Source organism: Andrena cerasifolii, chromosome 3 (genome assembly GCF_050908995.1).
Source record: "Andrena cerasifolii isolate SP2316 chromosome 3, iyAndCera1_principal, whole genome shotgun sequence".
NCBI lineage: Eukaryota > Metazoa > Arthropoda > Insecta > Hymenoptera > Andrenidae > Andrena > Andrena cerasifolii.
Genome location: NC_135120.1, coordinates 16,379,531 through 16,403,784, shown reverse-complemented (window position 1 = coordinate 16,403,784; position 24,254 = coordinate 16,379,531). Strand labels below are relative to the sequence as shown.

At 36.7% G+C, this 24,254-nt stretch overlaps 1 protein-coding gene across 5 annotated transcripts; it reads right to left on the bottom strand.

Moving 5' to 3' along the window:
* Window positions 1-3,320: 3,320 nt before the first annotated feature.
* Window positions 3,321-24,221, bottom strand: Apkc (protein kinase C iota type). 5 transcript variants are annotated; one of them, XM_076807869.1, is made up of 10 exons: window positions 24,036-24,221; window positions 23,157-23,238; window positions 20,811-21,028; window positions 8,171-8,221; window positions 7,143-7,228; window positions 6,378-6,651; window positions 4,901-5,353; window positions 4,306-4,778; window positions 3,672-3,787; window positions 3,321-3,548 (listed from the first exon to the last, which is right to left on the bottom strand). In XM_076807869.1, the coding sequence occupies exons 2-10, from the start codon at window positions 23,210-23,212 to the stop codon at window positions 3,461-3,463; spliced, it is 1,815 nt and encodes a 604-aa protein (XP_076663984.1). In that variant the 5' UTR covers window positions 23,213-23,238; window positions 24,036-24,221; the 3' UTR covers window positions 3,321-3,460. The 5 variants fall into 5 exon arrangements, with proteins under 5 accessions (XP_076663984.1, XP_076663983.1, XP_076663985.1 ...); XM_076807868.1 differs by lacking the exon at window positions 24,036-24,221 and adding an exon at window positions 23,810-24,012 and having other exon boundaries at window positions 23,157-23,242; XM_076807870.1 differs by lacking the exon at window positions 24,036-24,221 and having other exon boundaries at window positions 20,811-20,987; window positions 23,157-23,242.
* Window positions 24,222-24,254: the final 33 nt, after the last annotated feature.

The following is a 24,254-nucleotide window of genomic DNA, read 5'->3' as shown; positions in this document are numbered from 1 at the left end:
AGTTAAGTATTCTCCTTAAATATAGTATTCTGAAAATCTTATTTCATTTTAAATCTCCATTGATATGTTTCACTCCTACGTAAGTGTACGCTCATTTCTCGATACAATACACAATCGTTTGAAAACGTAAAAGTACATTTTATTCGTTCGTAATTAACTGTAAATAAGATATTAATTTCTCAGATCATCATATTGACAGGAAAGGAAATTGATGTTGTCAGTGCAACAACAAAAATGACGAACATGTAATTAATATTACCGTTGCAACATGGAAAGCAATGAAGTTCTAATACTTTATTCGCACCATTTGTGATAAAACTGTAAATTAACTGAATAGTGATAGTTCGTTATTGAATACATGAAACAAATGACTTTTAGATATATTTATTGTGTTTTTATTCTTCTTTAAATAATACTTGAAACTATATTTCGTTAAGACTATCAATACTCAATAATCAATTTCTCTAGGAATGTTTAATGAATTAACTTCTACAATCTTGTATAATCATATCAAAATATTCAGCTGCAAGATAAGTCAATCTTAGTACAGATAAATATGCACATGAAAATTATATGAAATAAGCAGTAATGTAGTTGATGGTTTTATTAGGGAAATGGAGAACTGTAAAGCTATGGTTGACATTTCAATGATTAACCCTTTCGCAGTCGCATAAAATAGAAGGCCGAAATTTGCTTTTTATCACCAAAATTATTTTGCATGTCAGGCTTCCAGATGTAATGCTTAAAAATAATTTGGTATTTGTCGTTCTATAAACCAAACTAAGAAAGGGTTAAGACTACTATAAGAGTATAGATTCCGGTAATCTTAAAATAAAATATCTGTTAGCTATAACTTAAATTTTCATTAAAAAAAAATATACATGTATCCTTATTTATATTATGTTAAAATTCACGTAGAACATTTGTTGCTCTTTTAATTAATTCAGTCATTTAAAACAATGAAATAAATCCCACTTCTGACAAAATGTAAAGAAAGTATTATCAATTTTCGTACGATATATTGTCTTCAAATTGGGTTGTAATTATTTTAAAATTATAATATTTATCTACTGAAATGAAACATACCTCAAAATGTAACACAATTTTCCGCCATTCGTACCAAACAAGTTTAAGCTTCGAATTTGGGTGTACAAAAATTTTAAAATATTGTACATATAAAAATGATTTTTCATAATCTAAAGAAATTCTTTAAAAGCTTTACATTCTAACGTTTCAATTTTAATATAATTTTGTTATAGCCAAAGAAGAATAACATGCATAAACTCAGATTATCATACATAAATTTGTGACGATGTTCATTAGAAGAAAAAGAAAAACGATACACTTTCTCAGAAATGAGAACGATTCATATTCTCGAACGCAAAATCTTTATTCCGATCTATTTCATTGGATTGAAAAATATTAGTTCATAAGAATGAAAATGTCTCACTCTGCATAATATAGTATACATATCTGGCATGTAAGAAATTAAGGAAAATTATTAACCTTGTATGAAGCGTCTTTTATATAATGTATTTTGGCAATTTTATTTTCGTGTGTGTTCTTACTCTAAATTCCTTTCAAATTATCCTAATTTCATGTCAAATCTTCATAACTCTCTAGCTCTTTTATCAAGATTTCAACATTTTCTTTATATATATATATATTTATATATAATATATATTTATAATAATCACAGGAACGAACAATTGTCAGCAGTAAACAATTTTGGTAAAATGTAACAATTAAGAAATAAACTTAATACAGAGTTGCAAAATTGCACAAAACCGAGTTTTTTTTACTAATTATTTACATATTTCAAAATATTCTGTGAATTTGGCAATTAAAAATGAATTGAAATGTTATCCCAATCTCGTATCTTAAATTGTTATAAGGAAAGGTACTAGGAGAATTAATATTTTTTATCGAATTGTATACTCTCATGATGCATGACTGTGGTCTAAGTTTTCTAATGGATACAACAAGATATGGCAGTGGAAGACCTTTGTTTTACTGTACTAGATTATAACTGGTTTGTAAAAGTCATTAAGTGGCGTAACATTTGTACGAGAAATATATGGAAGTAATAGCGTAGTTAGCTATTTAACATAGTTTTCTTTGAAAATAGATCATTATTCTACGAAAAGAAACACCGTTTTGTGCAATTTATGCTTTTTTAACTTTCCGATCCGCTAGATTGTCGTGTGTTACGTTTATTTAACTACATTCTTCAGCAATTTCGATATATTTTAACACGAATGTCTTAACAAACTTAAGTCACTTTTACGACGAAAAGTGAATATATTCTCACCTGCAGAGACTCTCTATACCAAAATTATTTACTGTGTAACTTTCACGTCCTTGAAGCACGTAATTCATGAACAAAAATATTTGAAAAAATTTATAATACTATGTTGTGATGTGATTAAGAGTTCTCTTTAATATACATTGTGATCAACATTTTTTTCAAGTGTTTACTAGTATTATCATAGCTTTAAACTGTCTGTATAAAAAAAAATAAAAAGAAAAATGTAAAAAAAAAAGTTAATTCGTTTAGAAATATACTTACGTTCGCTATGTTCTTTTAAAACGTAATTAATCTATAATATACAGTGTTCTTCTTAAATAGGTATTAGTTCGTTAGAAATATTTTGTTGCTATTGTTTTTAGTGGATACGTTCATGCAAGCGATAGAGTAGATCGTACAATGCTTGTAAGTATTTAATTAGAACGACTGCACAACGGAACGATATATTATCTACGAGATTAATCGAAGCAGTCAGGTACATTTTCCGTTTTTTAATTCAATTCTCATCTAAAAATAGCTGAAAATAATACCCATTAATACGTTTAGTTGCAGCACCATGTGTGAAAGAAGAGTCAACATGATCGTATAATATGTGGGCGCAAATTAAATACTTCTCCAATACTTAATACAAGGATTCTGTGAACACTTCAACGTTGTTACAGCTTTCAAATCTCTTGCAATCTACAAAATTTATATTTAACTATTGATTAGAGGCAACCTTGTTATATTAAACAAGCCTTATTTAGCTTAATTTAATGGAAGGCAAAACATTTGCTTCAATAGTCCTTTCTTTGGACTTTCATCTTCCTCGTCATCGTAATTGTGTTCATCGTAGTTACTAACGATCTCATTGTTATTGCTAGAGCCGTATGTAACGTCAGTGATGCTTAGAGAACTGGAGCATATCGGACTTTCGTATCGGAATGGAAAAGGTGGCGATAACCGATATTCGTTATAATTATTGTCGTTCTCATTCTCTTCGGAGTACGTCATTAAAAAAACGTTGTTGTGATAACCTCGATTTCCTGAGCTGATGTTCAATATAGGGTCAATTCGAAGCTTCGCAAGTTTGTCTTGCAATTCGTACATATAACACGGCTGCAATTCCTCGTGACCTTGATTGTGACGTTGCACAATAACGAGCGGTTCTTGTCACACGCAGTCTTCCAGAGACATTAATAATGGATTCACGTACTCGAAACCCTCGAATTCGCTTTGATCGATTTTGTCGATCACCCTCCTGTAAAATGTTCATCTCAATTTAGAATATTCTGTATAAGCATTTAAACGAGACGCGAGTATGCCACATTTATTTATCGTTTTAAACAGATGCATTATATATTATTCTCTTCGCGATACTTACGGATCATCCGGCGTTAAATGAACTGGTTCATCTGTAAACTCTGGTGGGAAGTTAGCTAAATCACGATCAAAATCTAAACGTGGTTTATAAGGTGGTGTAACTTGCTTCTGTTCCAGCTGCAAGCATCAATGCAATATATTAAATGACTCATTTGTATATTTAACAATTTCTCGTGCTTTAACACTTTGAATGGCGCAAGATTTAGAGAAATGTCCCTTTAAATCGGACAGGCCTTTCCGCGCGACCGCTTAGCGGCAGACATTGTTCATGAAATCTTCATGAGAGTACTCTCAATGGGTGAGCGAGATTTTCCCAATAAAAACGAATCGAAATACGACCTCGTTCGAGCTACTTTTAATTATGTATACATAAAGCATCATGTATGGTTAAAAATAGCTCGAGTGAGGCCAAATGCAGACCCGTTTTTATCAGGAATATCTCACCAATCCATTGGTACTACTTTCACGAAGATCGATAAAAAAATATAAATACTAAAATCTTCAATTATGATTGAGTTATGAAATCCCCGTTTATTTTTGTTTTCCAACTAAAGATTCGGGAACTCTCGAACAACTTCGAGATGCCAGTCAAAGTGTGAAATTCGAATACTTTAGTGAATAATAATACTAATTACCATTTCCCAATCAATTGCTTTGAAGAATGGATGAACAGCAATATCAAGGAACGCGCCCGGCCTTTTGCCGCAGCCTAATCTCTCATTAGGGTCCTTGCAAAGGAATCCTTTAAGGACAGAGGCTGCTTTAACCGACAGCGATCTCGGTATACGAATTGTCTTCTGCAAAATAACTTGAAACAGGTAATCTTCCGTCTTCTGATCGGGATTTTCTGACGCGTCCGCAATGTCGAACGGGCTGCGGCCCGCGAGCATTTCGTACAGAAGCACTCCAAGTGCCCACCAATCTACAGAGAAACTGTAATCTTCGCCACGTAGTATTTCAGGCGCGATGTAATTCGGAGTGCCGCAAAACGTGGCTGTTGTGTCGCCTTCTCGAACACCTTCTTTGCACATTCCATAATCAGTCAATTTCACGTGCCCTTCGTGGTCAAGCAGCACGTTGTCTAACTTTAAATCTCTGTATATGATACCTGCGTAAGCGAATGATAAAAGCACGCATATTAGAATGGTGAATATTAGTCAGTGATAGGAAACTTGGCTAAAATGTTTCGCTTTATTCAGTCGAAGGATAGTGGGAAACTTTTCCTCTTACCTTTCTCGTGTAAAAAGTTTAAGGCGAGGCTAATTTCAGCTGCATAAAATCGAGCATGCTCCTCTGGAAGACGGCGTTGTCTCTGCATGTGAAACATAAGATCACCGCCGCGCACGAACTCGATCACGAAGAACAGGCGGGAAGGTGTCTGAAAGCATGAATGGAGCCCCACAAGGAAAGGATGATTCGAGGCGGTTTCGAAGACGTGCTTCTCCGTTTGAACCCAATCGATGTCTTCATCGTCCGTTACTAAGGCCTTTTTAATCACTTTCATCGCGTAAATCCTCTTTGTACGCTTCAGCTCTACCATCAACACTTTGGCGTAGGAACCACGACCGATTACCTTAATCAGTTCAAAATCATTTAACGAGTACTGCCTCTGCATGTCATTTAAATTGTCCCCATCGTTCAGTGTGTCCAGCGGTAGCTCCTCCCTCTCTTCACTTCCGGTTCCTACACAAACGTGCACAACTTTATGAACATACGCAGAATTTAGTCCCTTTGTCAGGTAATATATTTTAAATATTTGCACTTCAGTTAATGGAACGGATATCTATAATTGTAGTAATTATACAAATCATTCGTTTAATTTCTGTGTGGCAAGCTTTCACCGTGGCATAAAAAGTTTATTTGAACTTGGCAATACCTATAAATAACGAAATTTTACAGAAAGGGAATGTTAAGATTACATACTGATGGTATTTTTTCATTTTTATATTAGATTTGGAGGAATGTATAAGAAATTACTATTTTTTTGGCAGTAAACCATGGAATATTAGGCAGACACCAAACTGAGCAACTCCATGAAATAAAAAGTAGAAAACATTGAAGCACTAATCACATGCTTGCGTAATAAAATTGCAAAATTTGCAAAAAGTGGGGTTGATCAATTTGGTTTCTAAGATGCTCATATTGTATAAGTTGATTCAGAACGAGTGCAAAGAAACTTTGGTAGATTGTTTGGGAAGTGATTCTGAGTAAAAAGTGTTACACAAATATAGATTTTACTGCCCAATACTTACATAGCCAATACTACAGCATTTAAAAATTGTACTGCTGTCATAGTGAAATCACAAGCTTGATACTTAATTATCCTTCAGAGGAGTATGAAATTTTATTTATTTACAGTTCAGTTTTCTAATAAATACTCACAAAAACGGTATAATACATTATTCATACGAATTTCACCCGATGCATTAATAAATTATTTCTTTGCTTTCAATTGCAAGCAACTGATATCTCATATCCCTTTGTCTCCAGTTCTCAAAGATTACTTTATATCAACCACGTGACTATGAAAGCAGTAAAATTCCAAGCTCCTACGAACCACGTAAGTATTGAGAATGACTCATCTCGGGTCTTCGTTCAATAAATGATCAATCATGGTTTCTCGCGTACTCTGGTACGCGAGTCCGGTTTCCTTTTAAACGCCAAAGGATAAGGTAGTAGCAACTAGGGTCATTGAAACTATTCTTACGATTGCGCGAATGCTCCTTGATGATGGACAATTCTGAAATCTCATCCTCGAGATGAGCTACCGGGCTACATTGAACGGAATCCGGTTGCTGCTGGTCGCCGTTCCTGTCGATCGTCTGCGAGTCCGTGCTCGGCATCTGCTGCTGCGTATTCAAGCATCGCTTCCTTACCACCTTGTGACATTTCTTGTGGACAAGTAGCTTGCACTGAATGCATTTGAACCCCTGCCGTCCGAGGCCCCAAATCCGATCCCGGCAGAAAGCGCAGAACGCTCGCTGTGAAAGTCAAAGAACCGTTCATCAACAGATCAACCGACATGCTGCACTTCAAAGGTAGCTTGATCTATCAAGTGAGCCACCAAGGATGAAAGCGATGCGAGTCAAACAGATAGAAGAATAAGACTTGAAAGGACTCATTCCTCAAAACGAGCGACTTCCATGCACCATTCTCATCCCCAGTGGCACGGGGTAAGACAGAACATTATCGACACAGGGTACACCAGTGGGTATATAGGGTACAGAATGATTCTTGATGACCACTAGCCAGCAAGTTCCTTTTACCAGGGATTAATCTATCCAAGAAAGGATATTGTCTCTAGAAACGTAGTGTGTGACAACAGGTATGTGTTCCGTGGATGATTGGGAGAAAAGAAAAGAGAGTTCCAACGGGTGGGTTAATTGCATGCGAAGAATGGCGAAGCGGGGGAAGCAAGCGGCTGGGGAGCGTGAGGACAGGGTTGGAGTAATTGAATGAAATGATTGCTTACCCGATTGAAACGTTTCGCTTGAAATATATGACCGTTCACTCGGTACAGCTTCCTCCATCTACGTGCGCCGCGTCTGTAGATGCTTCCTTTGGAAAATGAAAGAACATAAATATCACGAAAGTGGGGGGTTGATCTGTCGTCGAGTGTCTGCCTCGAGATGTCTTCGCTCTTTTCGGATTAACGACTCTAACATGACCCAGCACAGGACGTACCGCGCCCAAATCGCGATCGAACGCTATCAGAGAACCTAGCATGCCTTTACTAGCAGCTTCTCGCGTGTATTTACAACAAGAAAGGGGTGTGTGTGTGTGTGTGTTTTGGAATCGACTAACGATACAAACGGACGCTCTCTCGGAACGCGTTTCTTTTAAGGGTACAAGCCTAAAGTTTGAGTATATGCACGGTGCTGGAATACCACACTGGAAGATTCGCAGTAGAACTGCAATCGGCCCAAGTCCCTCCATACTTCCGGGCCGTCAAAACTACCGAGTGATCTTGACAAGGGCGAAACGGGCGTAGCTAGAGAATTTGTAAACACGATAAGAATACATCTCTCGGCTGCGAACCCGCGATTTTTAAACGGGAAGTCAGAGTCGTAGCGAAGCCGCTACTAATTTCGCTGGCAGTTCACCTTCCGTGTACGTCCCATTGCTTATCGACGTGCGAATGCGAATGTGAAGGATGAAAGTGAAGCAAATGCATTACGATTCGCCGATGTTCAATGAGAGATCAGGCGAGAGAGACTCTACTTAGCTTCGGTGCGGCAATAATATTGGAGAGAAGAGAGAAACGGAAGAGTGTCTGAGGGAAATTATAAATAAAACGTCGATAAGAGAATGGAGAGCGATACGGCGAAGATAAATCCTTATTGTTTATGTTAATCGATCAGCCAGACTATTCGTAACCCTTTCGTGACAAAAGCCTGTAAACTTATCGCTAATCGAATAACTCGCTGGCTAGTTGCGTGTTGAATAATGCTGAGCATAGACGTGTTAGAGAATATGATTGTTATTGCGGCGAAAACTCACTGTCTTCTCCCTGACAGGGCATTCCCGGTGCAGGCGGCACGTTAGGAAAAACTGTAACAAAAAAGGAGAACATTTGTTATTTTCGCATCGAATTTTCTGTATTAAATAGAGCCAAACGTCTGACAAGGGAACTTTGGTAACCTGAACATTCTGATTCTTTTGTAACTTTGCAAGTTTGCGGGGAACCAAAATTGAAATATCGGGCAATTTTTTTATCTACTACTTTATAGTTCTTCAGGAGGAAAACACCTGCAATGCAAATGTGTGCTTTTCTGTTGTTCTGTATATCTTGACAATTATCTATAGTAGATATCAAGAATTGTTAGAATCAAAATTTAAAATTTATTTTTTTTTTTAGCAGTGTAAAGGAGCATAACACTTAACGATTCTTATATTTAAAGGTTTGTTCTACCTTGCACTGTTACAAAGCTATATTTAAAAAATAAAACGAAAAAGCACGATAACCAATATAAGTTTCATTAAAATCAGAATTTTCGGGGTGGGAAGGTTTCCTTGTGAGTTGGGGAACTGAGTAACGCTTAGCGGACGTAGTGTGTGGAAACCCTACAATCGCATTTGTTGACCGGAGTGGTTGAGCGCCCATCGCATGCAGCATGCATGTGTTCATCGTACTCAAAGGGTTGGTAAAAGTATTATTGTATAATATAGTTATCGTATACTGTTTGCATCTGGTTCAAGTCACTTTAAAGAGAAAGAGGCTACAGTATGCGCATAACAAAATAATAGTATATATAATACAGGGTATTTCGTGAGGTAGTAACTTTGTTTAAAAATTCAGTAGAAAATGTGGAATAAAAGTTTTTCACAGAAAGCTTCGTTGGAAGAGAAAATTAATATTGAAAATTCATCTATGCATACACCTGGTGAAAAATTATAAAAAATAGAGTAATGCAAATAGTACAGCTGTGGACGAAATATGTCCCAATGTAAACATAGATTAAGATTGTAGAATAACTTTTTTTTTTCAAACGTAGCTTTTTCGAGAATATCTATTTTGAAAATTCGTCGAGCACGTGATTAAAAATGCCAGCTTCAATATGATCTCGAGCACTCACATTCAGACTTACAGCAGAGATAAATAATGCCTCTTGCTTTAAAAGGAGAATCAGGTGCAAATTAGTATAATACAATAAGAGTATTACTCTTAAAGATGAAGTTCGATTTGTCTTGAAAAAGAACGTCCGTTTAGTTCGTAAAGTATTTTAATAACATTTAAGAATCAGAATTTTAAACGATTCTTTTTTACATTTAATATACATACCACATTCTTTCACTATCCACAAGGAATAATTTTAACCGACTTCAAAAAGGAGGAGGTTACAGATTCGACCCGTTTGTATTTTTTGTTATGTTTGTCCCCGCATAACTGCTCAGCATATGGACCGATTTTGATAATCTTTTTTTTATTCGAAAGAGGGCAATGGTCCCCGGTGGTTCCATCCTAGTCTGCATCAATATTGGCCCAATATTTTGCCAGTTCTGGTTAATATTAAAAACTATTGTCACCTAATTATTACTATTTTATGTACGTACGCGCATATCTCCTCAGCATGTTGTGTCAATATATATAAAACTAAAAAGGAAAGTATAAAAAAATTTAAAAATTAAAACTGACTTCAAAATAATAAAAATGCACTAAAAAGTAAAAAATAATTTTTTCCCTTATTTAATCTACGACTCACATATTTTTTAAGTCGACGCCAGATTTACACAGTGCAAATGAGGCGCCGACTTAAAAAATATGAGAGCCGTGGATTAAATAAGGGAAAAAATTATTTTTTACTTTTTAGTGCATTTTTATTATTTTAAAGTCGGTTTTAATTCATTTTAAATTTTTTTTATTGTATTTATTTTCTAAGTAAATTCTACAAACCACAGTAAGTGCTAAATAAATATTTAACTACGCCTGGGGGAGTAATGGGAATTACCGAATCGATATGTATAATTTAATGCACTTTGCAAATCACGTTTCATGCCTTTAATTTATTGTAGTGCACTTCGAACGGCCAACGATTCTGGCTGAAGGCACGGAAAGAATATCTTATGAATATTCAATCATGCAAAATGGGGCATCTTCATGGTAATTAGTCTAGGATCTGTTCTCCTCGCTGTGCGCCACTACAGTAACCAATTTATTAGTTTTTAAAGCAGCACCCTTGTGGTACGTGTACGGAAATTATTAGTACCTTTACTCCACTTTCAAATCAGATCGATTATTGCTCTTCATAAATATTAGGACACCTGCTGTATTTACACTAGAGCTGTAATTATTTGAATATTCGAATCTCAAATTCGAATTCTCTGGTATTCGACTATTCGTTACAGTCATAATTTGCACACAGCGTGTTTGGTACAGATTGAATACATTTCACTACTTCTAATTTAAAATACCAAATGAAGTAAAATTTCTTACAGTCCTTCAATAAATTTGCAAGTTTTCCACAATTACTCCACGCAGAGCAGGGGTCCATTTATTTTCCATTTCATTAAAAAAGGAAACGGACGAAAAAAAAGGACTAACAGAATATTACAATCAAACAGAAAAGCAAATCGAGGCTTGCATTTTCGATTCAAATTCCCCGGTTCCACCACGGAAATTAATCATATTATCGGTAATTAATAAAATTTCATGAATACCCCATTTCCCAATGAAACTTCATTTAATTTCAGATATTACGCGAAATACTGATGAAATTCAAACTGCGCCCTTTTTGTTCAAATAATGGAAAATAATTTAAATTAAAGTTTTTATGAATACCGTGTACGCTCCACTCGCAAGTATTGTACTATTCATGCAGCGAAATCGCAATGTTTTCGCTGCCCGTAGACCGCGGAATGCAAAAACCGTGGAAAATACTTCATCATACGCGAGGCAAACATATTAAGTATGCACATTAAACTACGGTTTGTTGAATGCGCCTCCAGAGCGTTCAATTCATATGCCTGTGTCATATTTCATTGGTCAGTGAGAGCAGCAGTGTTGTTATTCGCGGAAGCAACATTCTGATTGGATTTGTGGGCTTTCCGCAATAATTTTATTAGCACTCTACCGCAGACCACGATTAATACGGGGAGTTTAGTCAAAATTGTGGAGAATAGCTATAGAATGTCGAATGAAAAGTAGATATAGTGTAAAGAATATAATTAATTACTGCTTATGTGCTGTATTTTCATTGCGAATTCTGATTCGAGGAATTATTACCCTGCATATTTAAGGAATAAATTAAAATTGCAAAGTTATAAGAGGAAGTCTGTTATACTAAGAAAAACTGTCTGTCTTTTTTTTTTTTAAATTTATCTTAACGGGGAAAAGAATCTGTTTCTTGAGGGCAGATAAACTTCAGATTAAATCTTCTTTTTGTGACAACATTTATTTGACCAGCAGACATCCTTTTATTCTCTTGTAATTTTAACATATTTGGTGGAGTGATAATTCGAGCGTTTCTTAAAAAACAAATATATGCATAACTTGTACGGGCAATTTGGTATTTTACTTTAGAAATCCTATATTAGATATCCATTCTTGTTTTATTATTGCCATCAGCACCAAATTGTTTTTGTATACTCGAAAATGCTAATGAAAGTTCTAGACATAATCCATAACCCAAACTAAAACACTGCTTTTATGAAAAAAGAAACAGTTATATTCTAAGAAAATAATTAAAAATACAAGTAAAAAGAACATGAAACATGGATATTTCTTGGCACAGAATCTTACACTTTATACTCTCTAATAATCAAACAGCCCGCAGCATGGATACAGAAAACAATTTGTCGGAATTTAGCCGAATTTCAAGATTTTAAATCTGATTTATTATATTATTATTATGCTATTACGAAATTGCGATATAATTATACCAGTTTATTATTACAATTATTACGACAATACCAACGCATTTTATAGTTTTCTGAATTACAATATTATTGCCCAAGATACATTAAAGTCGATAAGCACATCGTACAATTTAGCTTCGTCCTACAACTTTCTGCTCTCTAATTCCTTGCAATAAACGTCCCTGCCGAAAATATTTACGACTCTACTTTATACACGTTTACCATAAATCCCGTCATAAATGTCATTCCCACTCGAGGATATTAAATCGGTGTGGCTTCATCGGTTAAAGTATCAACTGTACGTGTGCGCGGAGAGACACCTGCCAAATCGACAACATAACTTACCCAAACAAACAAAATCATTACGAAACAGCGGAAAAAGCATACATCAACGCACATCTCCGAACAACTACCTACTCCCTATTTAAACATTATTCTACTGCATCGTTCGTTTACGCGACAAGATAAAGTCTCGCGTAACAAGCTTTTCCTCCGAAACGTACAGTGGTATTTACATTCAGAATTATATTTACGCCGAGCGTAATAGCCATACTTTATCACAATGTATCCGTTAAACATAAAATTGGGAGAGCGGAAAGCTGATTACGCGAGGCTGCGCGCTGCAATTTAAATATTCGATCAAAGTAAATTCGGGTACTAACAAAAATCATGTATCTCGCATAAAGTTATCATAGCGTCTGCGGTGGTCTCTTCAACACAGCATGGAGGATAGCTTTGCAACCCTGGAGGGCGGGAATGCGCCGCGGCGTGCTTGCTACTCACGTCCACCAAAAATTCGTACCGATAACCGATTTTGTATTTTTTTTTTTTTATTTCTCCCAAAGACGCGTGTCGCCTGCCACGGGTACGTTCTCTACTGTTACTTTTATTCTATAACCTGGTCATAAAACGCGGCCCGATAACGAGTGACATTGAATTGAATTGATGCGATCATGTTATCGCTTATCGGTGACGGGTTGGTGGACACGAGTAGGTGCAACGTTGTTTTCAATCTACGCCTTTATCAAGTTTCATTCGCGAGTAGGTAATCGATCGGTCGGAACTATCGGGGCGTCCTAAACAGCGACATAAATTCTAAAGTATGTCCTAAAATACATTCATCCTCAGGGTGTTCCCATTCGGCGGCCTGATTTCAAGGTGATCTTTGGGAATTTTTTTTTTAAGAATCGCAACTCGCTGCGAGCTGAAACTTTCCAGATATACTTATTCATGTTTAATGTGTGTTCAGGAATTTTTTGGCTACCAATGGTTAACCTTGCGACGGTCTTCAGTTCACTTTAAACCGATGTCAAGGGAGGAGAAACGCAGGGGCTACTCGATTCGTTGTTGAATCGAATTTTAATTGATTGAATATTTTCGATATACTTTAACCCTTGTTGAACAAGGCATGGGTCTGTTTGGACCCAGACGTCTTCGTCTGTGGTGGCTGGCTCCGTTAGTATGACGAGGGTTAATTAGGCTCCTTGAATTTTTTAGGCGATTTTTTTTTTGGAGCATCTTGAGTTAATTAACAAAGCAGCTTTTTTTATATTTTTCGAGATGTTTGAACGAGTTCAATCTTTTATAGATTCATACTGTTTGGCTAAGGTAGGTCTTTTTTGTAGCTCCTTGAATTAATTGTAGGATAAATCTACTTTTGTTGAAAATCGTCGATTTAGTCGAGTCAAGTGAATTGTTTTTAAAATGGCTCGAATTAGTCAAAGGGATCGAATATTTTTGAGACTCCTCAAATTATTCGAACAAAACAAATTGCCTTTTGGAGGCTTTTTGAATTATTCAAAGAAAACGAATTCCCCTTTGGGAGCTTTTCGAATTATTCGAACAAAACAAATTCCCTTTTGGAGGCTTCTCAAATTATTCTAAGAAAATAAATTCTCTTTTGGGAGCTTTTCGAATTATTCATCTAAAACGAATTCCCGTTTGGAGAACTCCTCAAATAATTCAAATATATCAAACCTTGTCGTGTCACATGAATAATCGAAATTTTTCAAATATACTCCAAATACTCAAAGACACAGATTAGCTTCAGTATTCGAGTTGAGTTGAACGTGCTTAATTCTCTCTAAGTACTCAAACAACCCTAGTAACACTAATTTATATAGCAAACAGCTGATATTCAGCAGAATTCATTGTCTTTCCGATGAAAATCAATGATTCTAAATCCTTCATTCGAACGACTGTATATCACCACAGCTTAATTTCCATATAAAAAGTAAAATATATTGGAATGCGTTTAAACAAAAACAAATAAACAAAAGGAACAAAAACAATGTCGACAATTTAGTAACGTAATAAAATCACTATATAACTTACTGTTACAGCGAAATCATCATCTTTGTGCATAACGAATAAAAAGATCGCTGGTTTGCATTGAACCCTTACAGTTTTTCCAAATTAAATGTTTGAAAACAATACTAAGAGAAAGTAGAGACAGAAGGATAAAACAGTCCATGTACATTCCCATATATCCATATTACAAGGACTACGTATACATATAACTATGCTCAGAAATTCTATCCAAGCCTGCCCCCTAGTTTCAAGAAATTCATTAATAAGATAACACTAATCAAAGCCCAAAATAATCACATTATAAATTGCCTTATCAAGCACTGCTGATATTTCAGAACTGATTAAATAGTTAGGAGCTATTATACTGCTTTTTAATTTATGCTCGTGCAATTTACAAATAAGATACCAAAGGAACTCTACATAATGAAATACAAGAATAACGAATTAGACTCACGAGTCCATTAAACCTACCCGTAAGCTTCGTTACCTTTAACCTTCAGCTGACGGATGCAGGGTCAATTTTGACCCATATTACGTATCAAACTAGATATCCCTCGTTATCGGTAATACTCCTCGACGAAAATATGAATTTTAGATCACAACAAGGCCAGGATCTAATATAAACATTATTCTGTGGTGTGCACGAACAAAATTATTCGACGAAATCGACCCTGCATCCAAACAGCGGTCAAACCATCCGCCATCCAAGAGTTAAGTAAGTTTTCATGCAGATATTAATATCGCTGTATCATGTCACAATACTAATTATAAAATTCAAGCACATGTGAAAGAGAACAATAACAACTCATACCATGACACCATGTAGATCAATATAAATACTTATAGTTTCGTACTCCGATATACTACTGCTTGTTACATTACTCAAATTGGAAATAAAGTGATCTATTCGATGAACCAGTGAAACTACATTAGGACACAGATAGAGCTTAGGTGGCTGATGATTTAGGAGCTCTGTTTCTCCTGTGTGTTATTGGTAAATCGATGGTCGGAGTTCACTGAAAATGTTGTAGGTCTCCAGCTAATGATCAATCATGGCCCATGTCGATGCACACCGAGGAACAATACCGACGCCTAACGTGATCATTCGTGTGATCAACTAGGATAAATGGCCCCACTACTACCACTCCAACTAAAAGATTTGTACATAAATACTGTTTGTTAATTTGTGAAATATTTATGTGAATATAACAGTGTTAAATTGTCATTCAGGACTATTTCGTTTAGAAACTAGTTTTCAATCGAAAAAAAATCATTTTCTATGTGCATCAAATCTCTATAAATTAGCGGAAATTAATTAAACTCTGAATTTTCAAGTCACCAGTGTTCCCGTTGTGGAATTCTTTAAAACGCGTTCCGTAATAAAGATACACATCGATGTTAATTCGAACTTAAATTGAATCGCCCGTTTCCAAACATAATCCTAAAATCCATATAAAATTTTACCGTCGCTTCGCCATCTGCATGAAAAAAAGTCTTAAATGTATCCTTCGAATTTATCAGCACGGTACGGTTAACATCTTGCGAAACTTCTTAACGCAGCAGGTATAGCTATACTTATTTATCTCGGATTAAGTGTTAATTGTGTCCCGACTGTTAATTACCCGAGCTGGCTAGCAACGGCTACGATCAAACGAGAACGAACAAGGAATTTTAATTCGCAACACATGGCAACTTGCCGCTTCGCGTGCTTCTCCCAATTCATCCCTTGTATTCATTAACGTTCTGTGTTCATAGAGCATTGATCGAGGCGAGCACTAAAACTTTCGAACAAATGAAAAGTTACACACTAAATTAACCATTTCTCAGGGGACAGGAATTTACAAAAATAAAAATTCGCAGAAACCACTTTTTCGTTTTATATGTGTGTGTATATATATATGTGTGCGATGTGTGTATTAAACATATACGCATCACAAGCACCCCAATACTTTGCTCAAACATCGCCTACCACATCATTAAACGTGTTCCATATACTGCTTTACTAACTGATTGCGAATATATTACCGAGGACGTTTTAATCATCTCTCATTCTACACATACAAAATTTGTTAGAACATTGCCAATCACTATTATCCTCCAAATTCTTCTCGAATGCAATTTTTAAATTACTTGCCCTGACGAAGGAATAACTAGAAAATCGATATCCCTAACAACAGAACTTGAAATACAGGGTCGTTCAGAACGAGTGTGAAAAAAGTTTTGATGGACTATTTATGATGTGGTTGTGAGTAAAAAATATTAAAACATAAAATTACAAGCTACGATACAGTCGATGCAGATTCGACGCATTTAATAAATTATTAATTGTTAACTTCTTTTTTATTTTTAATTGTACACAACTGATACCATCATATTCATTTGTCTTGATTTCTTAAAAGTTACTTGATATCAAGCGTAGGATTTTACTATCAGGGCAGATGAATTTTAAACTCACAACTACGTGACTATTGAGAACAGGATCTATATTCATACACGTAATACTTTTCATTCCCAACGATCCAGTCAAAGTTCTTTACACTCGTTTTGAACCACCCTGTACTCCCAAAGATAGGAGTTAGGAGCAGCTTCAAAGGAGGCGTCGGGCGTCATACGCGAAGACAAATGAATGCTTCGGGACCAAAGGATTCCAAGCGAGCGGGGCAAAGGGATACTCGTAAATCTTACAACGGATCCTTCGAAAATCATAGAATAGGGTACAGGACGATTAGATAAGCGCACATATTAAGCACACCTCCGTCTCAAAAACACAAGCACACTTGGCGCGGGATATTCCTCGCGATCAATATTTTGCAATTCCATCTGCCCGCTCGAAACGACAGGTTGAATGAAGATTCTGCGACGACGATGACAAATAAGCTCGCCTAAGCGGCTAGTACTACGCAAATACGTGCAGTGGCAAAGCGAGCACACCGACTTGCAAGGGAAGCCGAGGAGGACGGCTGTGACACCGTGCTTCGTTACGGAGTCAATTGGCCAAGTTAACGAGGACGGGAGCGTGTCAAGACCTACCCCAGGTGATGTCGTTGAACCAAAATTGCGAGGATCCGGTGGTATCGTCTATCAAGGGGGGCATGGGGCCTGGAGAATCGGGCGGCGGGTTGCACTGCCCGTGTACGCGGCAAGTGCCAGTCCCCATGGCGCGATTGCTGGTTGCGTACATGAGCTCCGCCACGGCGACATCGTCAGGATCGACCTCGGACGTGTCGTCGACACCCTTGTCGCAGAGGAGCTTGATCCTCGACGAGGACCCAGGTTGCGCGAATATGTCGTCACGGGGGCTGTTGTGGGGTGGCGAGCAGTCTCCTCGCAGGCCAGCGATCGGTTGCTCGTATTCAGCTGAGTCGCTGCTCGGTGACGGTGGGTAGGTGCTGGTGCTCGATTTGATCGGTCGATCCCGCGGCAAGACTTGAACGGCCGTGGAGGAGGTGGAGGGTCCTTCGACGGCAGGAGGAATCCTACGCCCAGCAGCGGCTGCAGCCGCGGCAGCGGCCGCGGCTGCCGTGGCCGCCGAGTAAGAGTAGAAGGAACCACCCTGTATCATCATACTGCAGGGTGGCTCCTCCACTGCGGCGCCAGCACTAGCACCAGGCCCGCCAGGCACGGACGAGGAGCCAACACCGAGCTCACCTTGTACTTGCACACCGTACAGCCCCTGCGAGATACCCGACTCAGCCTGATGGAACTGCTGCTGTTGTTGTTGTTGTGGTTGTTGTTGTTGCTGCTGCTGCGGCTGCGGCGGCTGCTGCTGGTGCAGGCTCTGGTGCTGTTGTTTATCCTTCTCGCGACGGGGTGACCGACCCCGATCGCTGACTGATGTTGCGCTCCAGTAACCCCACGCCATTTCGCAACGAAATTTAGAGCCGTACTTATCTCACCTTCCTCTATCCCGGCTGCCTGATATCGTCCGCCAACAGCCGTACACCACTGGCTCCCGTGTCTTTTGCTCCCTATCACCCTCTCCAACAACTCCCACCCCAAGTTTTCCCTACTTTCCTTCCTACGCGCTCTACGTGCGCACGCTCTCTCAATCCCGATCCCTCTCTCTTTCCCAGTACTCCGTCTTTCTCCCTCCGGCGCCCCGCCGCACCAGTCCCTCCCTTTCTCGCCGTCTTTCCTTTCCTCGCCGTTTCTCTGTCCTCGTCCCCTTTACCGTAGCCGTGCACCACCTCTTTGCAGGAGCCCGGCTGAGAATGCGACGAGTCAGCGCGATCGATGCTGGTTTATCGCCACTTTTGCAACCTCTCCAGTGACAACGGCGATTGTCGGAGGTATACACAGCGGGGATCTCTCGACACGAATCTCGCGACCATCGGGTATCGGCCGTGCCATGTAACTCCCCGCGCGTGCTGCTTCAGTAACAATTGCCCGGGGGACGAGCCACCGCCGCCGTCGTCGTCCTCGCGCGATCCCAGCCTCTCTTCCGCGACCAGATCCTGGCGTGTCCTCCTTCCGTAGAAGTCTCCACGGCTACCAGTCCACCCGGGTACGCTGCCGTGAGAAAACTTCGTGGCTAATCGGTCCGCGTAAGAATATCGACTGCTGCCGCGGGATTCGTTAACTACCGTCACCGCCCGACGCGCTTTACTCCACGAAATGCGCAAACGCTAGGATAAAGGCACACCGAAAACAGGACTGATTTCCCTTTAACAAGCCGGCCGACTCTTTTTCCCTTGTTCCTCAGCCTCCTCTCGTGTCCCATCTTCTCCCTCCCTTCCGTCCGTTTCCCGTGCTTCTTCCTCGATATTTCCTCCCATTATCCTCTTCCACTGCTACTTTTTATCCTCTCTTTCGCCCCCTCCTTCCCTTCGCGCTTTAACACTTCTCTCCTCTGTCCGCGTTCACTTTCTCTCGTAGACTTGTCGTCCCTCGCTTATTGTCCGTTCGTCCGTTTCTTTTTTATCTCGACTTCTGTGCAGTTGTCGGCGCATTCTCTTATTCTTTGTCACATCTTCGATCCTAAGGGGTTTGATTGTCGTTTCCTGGTAATTTGGTCAATTTTCTATGCCGAAGCGGGGTTTGCCACGTACGATTGGCGAGAGTTATGCACACGACGGAGATGCAGTTACGCGTAATCGCGTAATCGCAATTGCGAGGTAATCGCGTGGAATAAAGATCCGTAAAACGATACAACGCGCGGTCACTGTGGTTGTACTTTTCGTAAATTCATCGAGGATTATATAATGTAATATCTCGCGAAGAAATGGATGCTTTATTTACCCTTGGCGATTTAATCTCGGTCGCGACCTTTATTAAAAATGTTCATCTATTTATGTTTCCTGAATTGTGCTCAAATTACTTCGAATGGTGGAATTCGTAAAAGGTATGCGTTTCGGTTTTAACTCAATGTTTCAACCATGTGTAATGTATCAAGTACAGAAACTAATTGAAAAAGCTATCAATCTTCCGGGTAATATTTCATATCTAGAAATATTCAAGTATACCTACAATATTATGAACTGAAAAATAAATTTATCCTTTCTGGTAAAGCCATAAAGATACATAAATAGTATCCAACATTCTTCAAAATTGTGAACATATTTTAATTAAATGGGTTACATATGCGTTTCAATTTTTAAAAGTGATATAAAATTTTCTAATAAAATATGAAATACAATACATAAAATACTGAAACTATAAATCATTTGATCCCGTTGATAATAAAATATAATACCGCTTGTTAAAAAATCTACTTAATTATTTTAAATTTGCTTGTCACTTTTTTAATAATTATTTATGAGTATGTAACTTAGATTTCTGATAAGCACTTTTTTTAATTAAAATACCCTATATTGTTTGAATCGTTTTATTGTTACAATCTTTCATTTATGAAATCCATCGACAACATACAATTTTATTTTTAAGTGAGATGATTGGGAGTAATATGATTAAACACATAATAATTAAAGTCACTAATTTTTGTCACCAATTATTGTTCATTTGTGAAAATAGAGACTTTGTACTTTATATTTTATTATAAATGTCGTAAATTATTTAATAACGAAGAGCATTATTCAAATACAAAGTTTGTGAGACAAACCGTTACTTTTTTAATATATAAAAATCATCTTTAAGCATTTAAACATTATACTTGTTCAAATGTATGTTGCTATTTTATTACGCAATTTGACAAACTTTTATGAATATGAAATGGTTTGTAAATCTTATGGCTCAAGAATTTTTTTAACTCAAAAGAGTTTTAAAAAACTAATATTTGTAGAACTAGAAAATTACATATAACTCGTATAAGATAAATATTTGATAGTCATTTGAGTTTAAACAATTTCATACGTACATATTTTGTGAATATTTAGTAAAGTTAAAACGGATACCCTGAATGTTTTAAAATTCAGGAAAGCTAATCACGATGGAAAAGCAAAAGAAGAATTATAGAACTAAATACGCAGTAGGTACAAATTAATTTAACAACATTTAAATATCTATAATGAGTACTTACCATGTATAGTTATCTCAGTATCCTTTTCCAGTTCATAGAGGCGTAGGGCTTCGTCCAGTTCCTGTTGCGAAGCAATCCTGCAGGGGTCTCCCTCATCATCAACCCACTTCATCGTGAATTGATCTGGTCCCGCAGCACCAAATCCACATATTGTACGCATCTCCTCCCGCAGTATGTCTACCGAAATTCCAGGAGTAATATATGTAATCTGCAGTTCCCTAATGTAAAACAAACCATTAGGATTTTCCTTTCTTTAAAAATTCCTGACATCATAAAATACCTTCTTCAGAAAATGAAACAACATTTAAAAAGCAGAATGCAAATTTCTATGTCTGCATATATATTAGTCGCTTCGTTAAATTCGTTTGTTAATTTTGTTACAGTTTGATCAGTGTCATTACTCTACTTTGCTTCTTAGCCACGTAAGTTTTTATTAATAATCATTGCTTCTTTACAAGGAAAGCAACTGCACCATCCTCAAAAATATTTCTCATAGTTTGATCAGCTCATTTAAATTTTATCAAAGAAATTAGTTGTAAGGACGATAGAAACCTGTATTACGCAATGTTTGCTGCCCTAGTTGTTTCATAAAACCTATTAAGTGTAACGAAACTTTGGTACTAATATCCTTATGTGTAAGTAAACGAATTTCAAAAATAACATATTATGAAATTTCAGAGTAAATACATACTGGACTAATAATAAAACTGATGAAATTAAAATTGAGAACCAGCAACGTAGCAAAATCTTAAGGTACTGAAAAGAAAATAGCCTTTTATCTTAAAAAGATTTAAGGCCAAGACAGTTAATTAAAAGATATACTAAGCAATCGACAGAAAGGAATCGAACAATTTAGAAATGTGTACTCGCACAAAAATATCCAGTCAACTTAATTTAAAAAATTAATCCCGGTGGAGATATATACAACTTAATTTGTTTGCAAATGCCAGTCACATACAACTTACAATACATTATGACATACTGATTATCCTACAATATTTTCTTATTTTGTTGATTCATTTTCTTATTCTGTGTCTCAAATTTGTACCAGTAACATTTACTATTTATTATAACGTTTGTGTATCGAAGTGGAAGATAATCATATAAAACATCTTTTATAGGTTCTTATAGGACTCCGTCAGGATTAATTTACAGGTCTATGCTAACCATACGCTTCTCTCCCATTTTTATTTACTGCTACATGCCTCTTAATTCTTTCATCTCTTTTTCAAATCATCATATACATCAGGGTTGACTAACTGGTGGCTCGCGAGCATTATTTAATACATATGTATTAAATAATATATAATTTCTTTACTTGTTATCGTCAAAATAATTTATTACTTTCCCCACATATTCTTATGTGCACTACATGATACTTCCAAAACAATGTATGTAAAGTTATAATACATTTTTTCATTGAAAAAAAAGACATCTTATTATGTAAGTTCTTCTTCAAACATTTGTATATTTAACATCAGAAACAGTGAATATTCATTGATAATATGCATATAAATGCATATAAATTTTAACCAGTTGAGTACCAAAGAGGGATATATCTTTTCTGTTTCCTATACAAAAATTATTACGCACCACCATCGACACCGGTTTATATTTTATTTTCAATATTACCAATACACACTATCAGGCCTTATCTGAATAAGAATAAAATAGTGCAAGAATGCTGGAGGGAAATAGGCGCGAAGCAAGCAGAGAAAAAGTCGAAATGGGAGGAAATGAGAGACTCGTACTACAGGCAAAAAAATGATGGATATCCAAGAAATGGAAATAGAAAGAAGGAGAGGAAGGGAGTTTGCCGAGGAACTAGCGCAAAGAGACAGGGCAGAGCAGGTTCAATGGCAATACGACAGAATACTGGGAGGCAGATACAACGCACATTAAACAGAAATCAGGGATAACCAAAGAGCAAATTACTGCTACATAGTATTGTTGTAGTAACAATTATTAGAATCTAAAAGCCTCTCGTAGTACTCAAACAATTAATGTAAGTAACATTTTCTTATCCGACCTACGATTTGTATCAACTCGAAGCGTCATTTATGTAAAACTCAATAACAGTAAAGTTACAAATTCGTAATGGTAAAACCTTGATTAACGATAATATTATTATACAAAATAATATTGTGTTTTATATTACCGCTATAAATTCAGTCTTCTTACTAATAAAGCGTAAACTAGAAAGCTTTTTCTCAATCGTTATATATTTAAATCTCTTTTCATTCCATTCAAGTATTTAAATCCATAATTTAATATGTATTGTTTACATACAAAAGACCAGCTGCTAATGAAATATATATTAAATTTATAAAAGATTATATTTATTACCCATTATAAACGATTTTCACTCGGATATCATCGTTCTCCGTTGTCTGTGTAAGCATTTTTATTTAATATGTACAGTCCACCTCTTTCTGCAAAGCAAAAACAACATAAAATCATTATTAATATTAGAATAAATATTGACTCGTCGAATAACGGTATTTCAAGTGACTATTAAAAAAAATATTGAATAGTACGATAATACATTATATCACGAAGATACTAGTACTGACAATTCCACATAAGTATAAATTATTCGCCACTATCATCAAATATTTTTTCTAACTAGTATCCTAAATTAATGCCAGAAATCAAATTAATAATAACTGCGGTGCACAGTAATCCACATTACGTTCTAATCATGCAATGCAATTAAGTAAACTAGTGTATATACAAAACCTAATGCAAAGAAGATCTATTATATATATATACAAATTCGCAAACTTGACATGAACAACACCATACGAACGTATGAAAGAGCGAACGAAAAAAAAACGTTCCCTGATTTCTCCCAGAAACGTGTTAAAAATCATTTATGTAAACTGAAATACAATCAGTGTTTTGACGAATTTAAAATACTTATATGATCGGCATTATTGAAATGTAGTCCAATTCGAAACCACCTTAATTTTGCTGGAGATACATGATTCCTGACTCACCGATAGAAATTTTTCTAAAAACGATCTAATTCCTACGTCCGAAGAAATATATTCAGTACATTCGTCCAACAGAATAAAAAACACGTATTTTTTCGACTACTGATTAGAAACGACTATATAACAAACACAAAATTGAGAAACACTTAACACGGCAAAACGCGTTGTCACTTGGCAGTCGCCATGTTTATGAGATACACATCTTTATAAGCGTATGTATGTGATGTACTTGCATATTCTTCGTGACATGACGCATATAGTACTGCACTCTTCATGAACGGAATAACGAGAGCGAAACAAATTCAATTAACATCGTATTAAGTTTGACATAGACCATATTTTGGCCAAGTAGATTTTACTTAATTGCACGATGGCAAGTTGCAAGATTATGGTCATGTGTAAAACTTGCTGCCTGCTTACAAGCAACTTTGCTCGTTGAGCGAAATTA